Source organism: Nematolebias whitei, chromosome 18 (assembly GCF_014905685.2).
Source record: "Nematolebias whitei isolate Nwh7 chromosome 18, NemWhi1, whole genome shotgun sequence".
Taxonomy (NCBI): Eukaryota; Metazoa; Chordata; class Actinopteri; order Cyprinodontiformes; family Rivulidae; genus Nematolebias; species Nematolebias whitei.
The window spans coordinates 18,878,261-18,890,760 of NC_056515.1; the positions used below are offsets into that span (position 1 = coordinate 18,878,261).

Sequence of the window (12,500 nt, forward strand, 5' to 3'; positions counted from 1 at the left end):
TATATATATATATATATATATATATATCCATATATATATATATATATCTATATATCTGTATGTATATGTATATGGTTTATTATTGTCCTTTATCAGACAATAAGAAATGTAACTTTATAATCATAATAATGATGATGATTATAATAATAATAATTATTATAATTATAATAATAGACCCATTTTTGCCGAACCGTTTTCCTCCCTCAGAAAGGGCCAACGTATCAAGGGTTTGAAAATGGTTCCACCAATGTGCATTTATTTATTTATTTATAGTTGTGTACCTTTAGTTTGCAGGAATGATATTTAAATTTGGTAAATAGAAATCCAGACGGGTGTCTCGATTTTTAAGTGTGTCACTGGCCCTTTAAAAAACGTGACGTAAACATATGTCAAAGGTTGTACAAAGATTAACAATTCATAAAGATAGCTTACTCTGTGTCGGAAATAACTTCGTGGTTTTTGTGGCTATCGGTCCTGGTTAAATAAAATATTTCTCACTAATACGTTTTGTGTTGACGTTTTTGAAATATATATTTTAAATGTGTTTATGGCACTCACTAAATATTGAGGCAAGCTAATAGTTCAAATATACTGAAGGTAAGACGAGTGCACCTGTTTGTGTGACATGTTGCTGTTTACACGATCTTTGTTGGCAAAATGGCGTCGGATGATGCACTAGCCGCTCTGGTAGGAATTTTTTATCCAAACTAAAGTGTTTACATTGACTTTGTGTTACATTTCTTAGGGTGAAGTGCTTTGTGCTTCATATTTCTACACAACTTTCTGACAATAAACTTCACGACGTTTTGTTTTATCCTAAAAGTAGGAGAGTTAGCAGACGAAGCTAACGGTGGCTCCCGCACACACGTGTAGAAAAACAAGGAGTCACCGGTTTTATGGATGTTAGGACAGGTGACAGACTTTACACAGTGATGGCTGACTTATTTGTGTTTTTGCTGATTAATATTTTCCGCACGTAGTTGTATTTTTTCCACCGTTTTCTTTGTTTGTTTCCTGCGACTGAACACATATTTAAAACCATGGACACTTGTGATGCCTCTGCAGTTTTGAAAAACGTTTCCTGTGTCATCACAGCTATTTCAAATACTTCTACTGAGTTACAATAAAATGAAGATATCAAAGTACTGTTTGTTATATGGAAGTGCAATAAAAAATAATTTCCTTCTTTTTAAATCATGGTATTGTTGTCACTGTTCTGGTTGTTATTAACTCACTAGCAGTGGTGGAGAAAGTACTCTAACGCTGTACTTAAGTAAAAGTACAAATAAACAGACAAAATTCTACTCAAGTAAAAGTACCACATTAACGTTTTTACTTAAGTAAAAGTAAGTACTTGCTTTTAAACATACTTAAAGTATTAAAAGTAAAAGTACTTGCTGAATACCTAAGTATTCCTACCGTATGTGTATTTTCTGTAATACATAATTTGAGTTATGAGCTCTGTGATGAAACACATTTAACTTGAAAGTCAAGGCAGCACTGCACATTTGATTAAAAATACTCACATCATTGGTATAAAAACAAACAATGACTCAATTAGTTTACATTGTTTAAAGCAAACCTTTTTTTAATTTTAACCAAGTGAAACATCTGTTGTTTTTTTTTACTGGCAGCTCTGAGCTTCCATACAACCGAACAGTCTCACACTACTGAAATGATTTCTGAAGAGCTGACACCTTTCTTGTTCCTGCACCAACCTCAGTGTGAGAGTGAATCTCTTGTCAGGTGACACCAGTGGGTGACTGTGTGTGTGTGTGTGTGTGTGTGTGTGTGTGTGTGTGTGTGTGTTCACAGGGAGTGGAGGGAGCCTCAGCGGCTGCACACGCTCTGTCTCTGCCAGCAGAAGCATATGGGAATGATGTGAGTGGACATCGTTCTCTTTTTAGCATGTGAGATGTGGATAAATATATTTTAAACTAAAAAGATCATTTAATGTCATATCCCAGGAAAAAAAAAAATTAAAATTTGAAGCATCATTGGATGATCAGTTCATTTTCACAGAAAGTGTGTTTACTTGAAAGTGACTTGTGTTGTAATTAATCTAACCCTTTGTGTGTGTGTGTGTTGTTTATTTGTTTGTTTCAGCCGCGACTCGAAGTCATGTGGGCGATGAAGGCCTACAACCACGCCGAAGTGTACTTCAATGTAAAGTACCTATTTGTCTTTTTCTAAATTATATATATATTATCTTAGTTGTAAAATGAGGCCTCAGATCAACAACACATGGCATTTACGTTTACGTCTCGATTTATTTAACAAAGGTTTCTGAAAAACTAAAACTGCACTCACTGTTTCCATAGGGTCATCTGCTAATCAGCTGCTTTATCTGATCACCTGAAAGTGTGAGCGCCTCTATAAATTAAAAGTGCTGCTCTGGAGCATTCAGATGTTCTTTAACACAATGCCAAGGTGGAAAGATTTTAGCACCGATTTTAGAGGAAGCAACCATTTCTGTGCAGTGATCTGGAAGGGGTTATGAGGACATTTTCAAAGTATTCCTTAGGAGTGGAGGTCCTATGAAATCCACCCTGTGGTCAGACTGCGAATCTCAGAGAACACCTCGGACTGTACAAGCCTCAGTTAGCAGGTTAAATGTTGGTGTTTTGACAGTACAAACGAAAAAGACTGAACGAGTATGGCTTGTTGGAAGAGTTTCCACGAGACAATCTCTTCTTCATTAAAATTGTTTAATTATATTGCAAGACTTTGGAAATCGTGCCTTTTTAAAGAAATCAGAGTGAAAAGTGCAAATGTTTGGCTGTTGCCTACAGCCATACTTCATACCAGCTGTGGAGCGCAGCAGCTGATGATTTGAGCTTTCACAGCTGTGGGACCTGGGCACCATGCAGTTACCGAGTCCACACATAACTCCTCTGTAGACCAAAGTTTTCCAGTCAAATCGTACCTGCAGAGAGCTGTGCAGGTACGATGAACCGCTGCAACAATTAGGTGATGCGCTGATGTCATGAAAAATATAATTACTGAGAGTTATTGCTGCTAAAGGTGGCTCTATATGCTATTCAATGAAAGAAGTATTTTGACTTAATTTTTCTGAAGGGGTTCTTATTGTTTTTGCATCCAATGGAGTGCATTTTTGTGTAGCTCAAATGTTAGCTAGGACTAACTAGTTTTAGCTCCTTCATGCTTTATTTTGCCTTTATGGATCGAACTATATTGTAGCACGTGTAGTTAAAAGATTGTTCACATCAGTGGAACATGTTAAGTGATTTTGTTTGACTGAGGCTGTATTTTAATTAACTTTTAGAGCTGCTGAGGACTGGACAACTTATCGTTTCCTAACACGTTAAACCCTAAAATTAATAGTTTAACTTGCTTTTCAATGACTGGCTGTAATAAATGTGCAGCTGCAGCCTGACTGAAGTGATTGGTGCGCACATGTTCAGAACATAAAGTGTGAACTCTTTCTGGACCGGTGTCTGTTCTACTTTTAGCTCATTTCATCGGTTGATCCAAAGTTTCTGAAGCTGACAAAGGTGGACGACAAACTCTACTCGAGCTTCAGAGAAACCTTCAAAGAGCTCGACATAAAGCAGCTGAAAGAAGACGACCTGAAGTCTGACCAGGCTAAAGAGGTCCGTTTGTCACAATCTCAGAAATTCTCCCTATTTTTTTTTTTTTAATAAAATACATTTTTTTTCATCCTTCACATGAACATGAGAGAAACAGAAGCATTTTCTGTGTGATGGGATCTCAGAACCTGAGTGTTTGTGCTAAATGAACATGTTTATGCGTGTGTGCGCAGAGGTGGCGTCCATTTTGTAACCAGTTCGAGGGACTCGTGGAAGATTTTAACTACGGCACCCTGCTGCGACTGGACTGCGAGAAGGACTACAACGAGGAAAACACTATATTTGGTGAGCCAGTGTCTCAAAAGTGAAGGAAACATCAACAAAAACAAAGACTATTGATGGGGATGTAAAGGTCACGGATGTTTTTCACTTACTAATGTCAAATGTTTTAGAACCATGTGTGTGTGTTAGACTTGTTTTATCTTTGCAACGTGGAGCCTGCACACCTGATAAGCTGGAAAGCAGAGTTGTCTTGACCTCGCCTCTGTCTCATACAAAAAGACACTTCCTTGTACTGCCTGTGATCAGACCTTGGAGACGAAGCGTCATGTAACATCTTGATGCTTGTATTTCAACGCTGCTCCTCTTGCAGGATTAAACCTGTGTTGATAAAGATCTTCTAGTTTCCTTGCGTGGCTCAGTTATTTAATGAGTTGATGATAGGATCATTCAATTATCCAACAACTAAATGTTGTGTTTTGCTGTTTCTAGCCACCCGGGTCCAGTTCTTTGCCATTGAGATCGCCCGCAACAGAGAAGGATACAACAACGGCGTATACATGAGCAAAGGCTCAAAGAGCTAACCTCTAAAGGATCTGCTGAAGAGCCCAGAGATGAACTGTCAGTCTGCGTTCCCACTTTTGTCCGTTGTGCCTGTTTTCTGCCGTTGTTTTAACTTTCACTTGTTTGTAACAAACAAAATCAACAAGTCTGGACTCTCAGAGAACCAGGACTGTTTTGAGTTGTACCTCTCAGAAAGCGTCACCAGGAGGAAGCGCCGTGTAGGAATCCGTTTTCTAGAAAGTCACTGGTGGGTGTATAGTGTGATGATTTCAAATTTTATTTAATTTTGTTGTTAAACGCCTCACTTTTAAGTAAAAGTCATTTTATCAGAGTTTACATGATTAACCATTCTTGCAGAACTATGATAACAAATATGTCAGTCCATGTGTTAAATGAAAGTTTTTTTTTAAATAAAGTTTACTTGGAGAGCGTTTCCCAGTGTATACATGATTTTGTTAAATAGTATTTTTTTTTTTTTATTCAGTTCAGCAGTGAGGAGTTGGGTTGGTTGAATGTTCTGCCTGTTCATCTGTGGGTTTTCTCAGTTTTCCTCCTGCAGCCCCAAAACATGCCAAATGGACTAGAGATGCACAAATAATATTTTTGGCTGATATCCAAAATGCTAATATGTTAAAACTTCTTTGGCTGATAACTGATGCCAATACAGTACTGATATTTTTTCCCCGAGATCTGCTCACAGAGACTACATGGCTTTCTCTGCTGTGGAATTAAAATTCATTATTCTGCATGGTCTTTGTCAGTTTGTCCTGCTACCAAATACAGATGCTGAAAATGATGCAACACTTCAACTTGGATTATTTATTCATGACAATTACTCTTAACACAATGACAACACTCAAACTGTGCAAATTTGTAAATTTTCACTAATTTAAACTCAACCTGTTCACAAGCGAAAAGCATATAAATAGTAGTGCATTAATAGATACACTTGACAGTATATCTATTGACAGTTTCTTTATCAATAATATTGGCCGATACCGTGACGATAATATTGTGCATCCCTAAAATGGACCTTAGTGTAGATGTAGGCAACGTGGCCTGAGAGCCAAAAGTGGCCCTTGGACTATTTCCATCCAGCCCTTCAAATTCTTAATGGAAAAGAAAACTTTTTCAAAAGATGAAAACCAACATTTTATCAATGAACCTTGAAGGTTTTATACAAACGCATTGAAAACCTTTAGATAAGACGGGGCAACTTGTATTTCCAGAACTACACCAAACCTTAAAGACTTTAAAAAAGCAAACAGAACTTTGTTTTTTTCATATTTAAGATATCTTGTCACAAGGGCCAGTTTACATAAATTATGTTTTATTTTGCCAAAGACTATTGGGGAGACATTGTTATGAAGCTATGCTACAAACAGCCTGAAAAAAACGACTCTTTTTGGAAGAAAATGTTGATCACCTGCTCCTGCGTCTGCTGACTAATGAAAGAGGCTCCTGCACAACAGGAGGTGCAAAACATTAGTTTGAACGTAAAAATAGGAGGAGATCAGATTAATCGGACCTTAAGTTTCAGTTTAGTTAGTTTCTTTTGTATTTTAGATTTTTACATGACATTATAAAAATGTTTTGTACTAAAACAATCTCAGATAAACCGCAACATGCGTATATTTTTACAAAAACGAAAGTGAAATGTGAAACAAATTTTGTCATTTGTAGCAGCAGGAACTTTTAGTCACTGCTGTGTGACCCGATCAGTCTCGTGTTGGTGTGGACTGAGCCCCCTCCTCTAGTGCTGCTGGCAGGACCTTTCTACGTGCAGTTTGCATGTGTGGGTTTTTCTCCAAGTACTCCAGTTTCCTCCCACAGAACAAAAACATGTTCGGCTGATTGGTAACTAAATTGTCTCTAGGAGTGAGTGAGAGAGTGAATGTTTTTGTCTTGTTTGTCTTTCTATGTGTCCCTGTGATGGACTGGAGACCTGTCCAGGGTGTCCCCCCGCCTCTCGCGCAGTTATGGCTGGACATTGGCACCATTGACCCCCGTGACCCATAAAGGAAGAAAGCAGGTAAAGTTAATGTACAAGAACAGTTCAGCTTGCTTCACTTGTCTTTTTGAACATGTGTTTTTGACTGTCTTAAACATCGGATGAAATATTGATCATTCATCCATTATCTTTTACCCACTTCTTCATTTATTGTGTCACGGGCGTCACTGGTGCCCATATCCAGCCATCACAGTGCGAGAGGCGGGGGACACCCTGGACAGGTGTCCAGTCCATCACAGGGACACATAGAAAGACAAACAAGACAAAAACATTCACTCTCTCACTCACACCTAGAGACAATTTAGAGTTACCAATCAGTCTAACATGTTTTTGGTCTGTGGGAGGAAACTGGAGTACCTGCAGAAAACCCACACATGCACAGAGAGAACATGCAAACTGCACCCAGAAAAGTCCTGGGCTGGGATAATAATATTATTATTAATCCACCAATGTTATTTTATAATTCTCTGTCAAAGTAGAAACATGTAGAACTCTTGGATCTTTGTCTGCCAGGATGTGCAGCGTTCCATCTGGAGACAGGAAGCAGCTGACAGCTTCATGGTTCACTCCTTCAGGCAGATCAAGCTCCTGTCTGAACTCCTGCAGGCTGTACGAGCCTTTCTGCTCCTCCTGAGAGTTCCCACTGACTCTCAGCTTCCTGCCCACCTGCCTGCCTGCCAGCTCCTCTGGAGAAAAGCCTCGAGTGTCCAGGGTCAGGCCAAAGTGTCCCCCCTCTTTGTTCAGCTGATAGGAGACTGGCTGCAGGACCACGCTGCTCCTCAAAGGCTCCGTATCCTCCAGCATCTGATGTTCAAGTTTGTCCATCAGCTCCAGACTGCTGTGCAGCTCCTGGTTCCACTGCAGGAGATCCTGCTGGTAGAACAGAGCTCTGACACCTGGCCACAGACTGCCAACAGGCCAGGAGAGGTTCAGAACTGGTCTTAGATCAGATCTGAATGCATGAGGGCACAACATCTTTTCAGTTTAGTCTTTGTATTATGAGACCTCTGATGAGTCTCTTATCTTCTGTGTTGCTTTGTGTCTCAGCTGAGGGAGAGTCTCAGCTTTATATTCTAACAGGAGGAGGTCCAGACTCATCAAGAAATTACTGGTACTTTCCTTAAATCACAACGTTTCATCTTTGAAATAGCAAAACAATAAAGTCTGACATCAAATTTGAAAAAATGTAATCGAAAGATCCATTTTAACTACAGAACATCAAAATACTGATGAAAAATATTGTAATAAAATACGTTATTCTTTAATTTATTATTAATATTTTTAATAATACCACATTGAAAAAGGTTGTGTGCTCAGTCTTCTGGGAAAAAAAAACAAACAAGTTTTTGTTTCGATTCAGCTTTTGATGCATTTTAAACATCTTTCAGTTCATACAGTCAGCTGTCCAAAATGTTTGTCATCTAATAAGAAATAAACCAATGAGGGAAAAAATCAGAGGCTGAAAATGTAATATCCTAATGTTTCTAAGAAAAACACATTCCTCTGAGATTATGGTTGTGTACACAAATATTTAATGACCACTTGACCTTTATACAATACCACCATCTAGTGGAACAGAGACAGAGAGAGGAGTCAGGAAGGAGAGGCTCCACCAGAGACACCTGACAGATCATACATGAAACCTGAAGACAGGATGATTCATGTCCTGTTGTGACCGTTTGGAATGTGTGTTTTTGTGAATTTTCTTTGTAAAAGCAAAAAAAAAAACTTTCAATATTTTCACGTTTTAACAAATGTAACTGTGAATAAATCTAATGGAAAAACTACATTTGTAATTGCTGTTTTCAATTATTCTCTGAGCTGGTTTAATATCTTTTATAATTTTTTTTTTAGAATGCTCCAATTCTTTAATGGTACACAAAGCACCTTAAATTGTGAAATTCTCTTGAAATGAGCTCAAGTGAACAACAAAAGTAATAAAATAAAATAAAAATTCAGGAAATATTTACAGGACACTACATCTGAGACTTAAAAAAAAAAAAGTGAAAATGAAATCCAATGCTTTCTAACAAATAAATAAATAAATGCAATCACACTAATGTTTTATTATTTTAACAAAGTAATAAGTCTCCGTCCATTTAATTGGGTCTTTTTGACAAAATAATTGTTAAATAAACAAACCAGAAAAAAGGGGGATTTTTTTTCTGGTTTAAAAATAAATAAATTTAACCTAAATGTCTTATTTGCATAAAAATTCACCCTCATCACAGAGAAGTCTTAAATAAACTTTAGGAAAAGAACATTGAAAGTGCAGTTCATATGATGGATACTATGCATCCCTATTTTTTATTTTTATCTATCAACACAAAACTGAAGGAATCGTGTGAATCTATATTGCATCATTAATTTGTCTTCTATAGTTACAAGCACTTTGAGGAGGATGGGTGTAGCTTCAGGGCTGAAGACTTTAAACGCTCAAGCTGCGGGTTCAAGTCCAGGTTGTGCAAGAAATGCCATCCGATCGAAAAGAAGAGCCAAATGTCTGCTGCACTTTCACTCACTGTGGTGGCCCCACAGAGAGAAGCAGCCAAAAGAAAAACAAGAATAAAAGCTTTATAATTCTTCCAGGGACGGTTGTTAAGAAGCTCAATAAATGTGTCTGAAGTACTCTGACAACAGCTGCTGTACGCTCAGTCTCACTTGTTGAGTCTTGTGACTCCTTCAGAGTGGTCAGACTTTTTACAATTTATATAAATAATGTAGGTCAAAACATTCCCGACGCACCCTTGCATCTTTATGCCGATGACACTGTTGTTTATTGCAGAGCTAACACAGTTGCCAAGGTTTTCCATCTTCTACAGTCTGCATTTGACACCATTCAGTCAAACTTATTCCATCTCATACTGGTGCTAAATGCTGACAAAACCAAAGGGATGTTGTTTTCCAACAGAAAGTCAGTGCCAGCAACTCTTCCTCCTATCTCATCCATTCATGGTGTTTGTATTGAGTTTGTAGATTCTTACAAATATTTGGGAATTTTTGGTTGATGCACATCTCTCTTCTAAAACACATATTGAAAACTTGATAAAGAAACTGAAATTAAAACTGGGGTTCTTTTTCAGAAATAGATATTGCTTAACTCTGAATGCCAGAAAACACTTTGTAACCGCTACCTTCCTATCGGCCATGGACTATGGTGACATTATTTACATGAATATCCTGCCAGCTGCTTGCAGATGTTGGATGCTGTCTATCATGGTGCGCTAAGATTCATAACTGGTTGTAACTACCGTACCCATCACTGCACCCTGTACTCCTTGGTCAGTTCACACTGGTTCATTTTCATCTATAAATCACTCCTTGGTCTGCTGCCTTCTTGTATCTCCTCCCACACGTCACACCGTCAGTGCAGTTACAGCGTGCACTCAGGACATCATTACCTGCAGCGTTCCCTCACAGCAGACTGAACTTGGCAAAAAGGCCTTTTCCTACTCAGCTCCTGCACCTGGAACACCTTGCAACAGGAACTGACGTTGCTCACCTTAATTTCTTTAAGGAGTTTCAAACATTTGATAATGTCAATAGAAAAATCAAAGCAAATATGTTCGTTTTTAGTATTTTACCTTGTTTTACAGCACCCTGGTTCATACTACTCTTATTTTAACTGCATTTTTACCGTAATTTAATGTTGTCTGTACTTTATATGTTCTGTCTGGAACAGGTCTCCATCCCTGTGGCTCAATGAGGCTGGCCTGTATAAATAAAGGTTGAATGGAAAAAAAAAGAAGCTATTCTCGTCTTTGCATGGTCATTCAGTTTGTGCACCCCGCCCCTCTCCCCCTCATCAGACTTGGACTATACTTTCTCTGAGTTGAACAGACAGCCACCTTAAAGGGAGTGAATACTTCTATAACACGGTTTACCTTACATGTATTTAATTGACATTACTTTGTAGAATTTAGTTTCACTTTATTAAAGTGTTTTTGTCAAACAAGTCTAATTCATATAGACCTTTAATAACTTATAGCAGCAATAAAATGGTAAAACATCCATGGGCTGAACACTTTTAGACACTGATAAGAAAATAAGAACGTTTGTTATTTCTATCGACATCTGTTGATGCCATTGGCAGATATTTGATGTGGTTCAGTTTGCAAAGCTTTTGCCTCAGTGAGAAGGTTGTCAGTTCAAATCCCGTCCCAAGCTGCTGTTTGAACAGGCTCGGACCAAATATCATCAAAAAGCTGCAGCGGAGGTTAAGATCTGATGAGTCAGCACCTCCATTCTGTTAATTTAAGAGACATTTTGTGTCGTCACGCTGCTGTTTGACCCAGTTCAGTCCAGTCAGCTCACTGGTGAACAGTTCAGGTTCAACCCAGGTTCTGAGGCTGCAAAACCAAAACAAGCCCAAATCATCAGCCCTCCTCCACCGTGCTTCAGTGTAGTTTCCTCCAGTGATACGGTTTAGAACGTTAACGTTGGTCTAGCTGTGCCCAGTCCTGGAGTTTGAGGGCCTGCTCTTCGTGTTCTGCAGAACCCTGTCAGTCACTCATTCACTCAAGAAATGAATGAATGAGTGACTGAATGAGTGCAGAGCAGGGAACAAAACTAAAACTTACAGAAACTGGTCTAAAACTTTGCTTCTGAAACATTTTTGGTTCATTGAAATGTAATTATGGATATCTACACATACATAGATGTATATCAAAGGACTCGTTTTAAGAATAGCTGTAGTATAACTCTCCTCAGATTGATGGGAGCAACAAGTTCTCCAAGGTCATTGCTGAAGTCTTTCCTCCCCCACATGACCTCCAACATCAAAACTTCAATTCACCCCTTTTTTTTTTCATTTTCTCACTTTATGCTTACCTGAAGTTTACACCTTGTAGGAACCTTTTTTTTTTTTAACCGTGACTATTTCCTTCCTGGAGACGAACACGAGTCTTTAAAATTCAAGCATGTGCATGACACCAGTGAGAGGAGAGCAGGACGCCGTGCTGTAAAAATCAATGAGGTTTATTTGCAGTCACAATGCTTACACTATATGTAGCAGACATCCAAACAACTCAAACAGCTACTCACTCTATGAACCCAACACATTCACATCAGGGACACAAACCAGAACTTAGGGACATCCGTGAGCGCTGACACAGTTAGAGATGAGCTGGTTGTCACAAACAGTTAGCAGCAACATCGTACAGAGACACGCGTTGCTAAAACACTCCTTTACACTGCTCGGACGTCTACTGAGGTTCTTCAGGCGGTTCGGACTCAACAGTGCTCCTTCAAGGCAAACCCATGTCTCCACTGGTTTCACGCATGATTTTTTGAAATCTTGTTTTCAACACAAGCACACACGCAATCACACACCTTGGCTAATTGACCTCTATCGCAAAAGACACCACACACACGGCGACAGAGAGCCACCCCCACCACACACACACAAAACAACGCACACACCAAAAGGACTCCGCCGCAGGACCTAAACGGGGAGAGGGTGTGGGGAGGTCCGTCCCAAAACTGGTCCGAGGAATCCAGAGTGTAAACAAAATGGTGGATACTGCACCGAGCCTACCAGAGGAGGGGGGGGGGGAGCCCCGACCATGATGCTTACACGTCGGCAAGCAGCAGGCATGTGCGTGACGCCTGCGAGCCGTGGCACGATTAAAGGGAATTTCTGCTGTTTTTCAACCCCGGTTCAGACTCTTCTGCAGCGTCGGGTTTGTCACTTCGACAAAACGCCGTTCAAACATCGCAAGAGTTCAATTTACTGATTAATTCAAAGAAAAACGGCTGTGACGAAATGAAACGTCCTTTTTTTTTGTGTGTCAACTTTAGCTTCAAACGTCCTCGTGGCTGAAGGGATGTGATCAGCTGCACATGAAGTCTGACTCGTTTGATTTTGTCCATCGTCCAGACGGTGGAAACATTTTGTGTTAAATTTAGACCAAACAGAAAAAAAGCTGCTGGTTAGCAACTAATTGATGATCAGATGATTGAAATCACTGAACGGAAATCTTCTCAGACACGAATCCTTCTGAACCTCATCATTTGAAACTTTTGGGCTCGTGAGACCATAACTGGACTTGCTGCTGTCGGGTTTTTACCCAGTCCACTGAATGAATTACGTCTTT

General features: G+C 39.2%; 2 protein-coding genes across 2 annotated transcripts; one reads left to right on the forward strand and one right to left on the reverse strand.

Moving 5' to 3' along the window:
* The first annotated feature begins 636 nt into the window (after window positions 1-636).
* On the forward strand, window positions 637-4,817 carry pbdc1 (polysaccharide biosynthesis domain containing 1). Its single transcript, XM_037691881.1, has 6 exons — window positions 637-687; window positions 1,816-1,881; window positions 2,107-2,166; window positions 3,474-3,614; window positions 3,785-3,896; window positions 4,323-4,817. The coding sequence occupies exons 1-6, from the start codon at window positions 658-660 to the stop codon at window positions 4,412-4,414; spliced, it is 501 nt and encodes a 166-aa protein (XP_037547809.1). The 5' UTR covers window positions 637-657; the 3' UTR covers window positions 4,415-4,817.
* A 2,026-nt stretch (window positions 4,818-6,843) lies between these two features.
* LOC119425091 (heat shock protein 30-like) lies at window positions 6,844-7,380 on the reverse strand. Its single transcript, XM_037692615.1, has one exon. The coding sequence runs from the start codon at window positions 7,378-7,380 to the stop codon at window positions 6,844-6,846; it is 537 nt and encodes a 178-aa protein (XP_037548543.1).
* Between the last annotated feature and the right edge of the window lie 5,120 nt (window positions 7,381-12,500).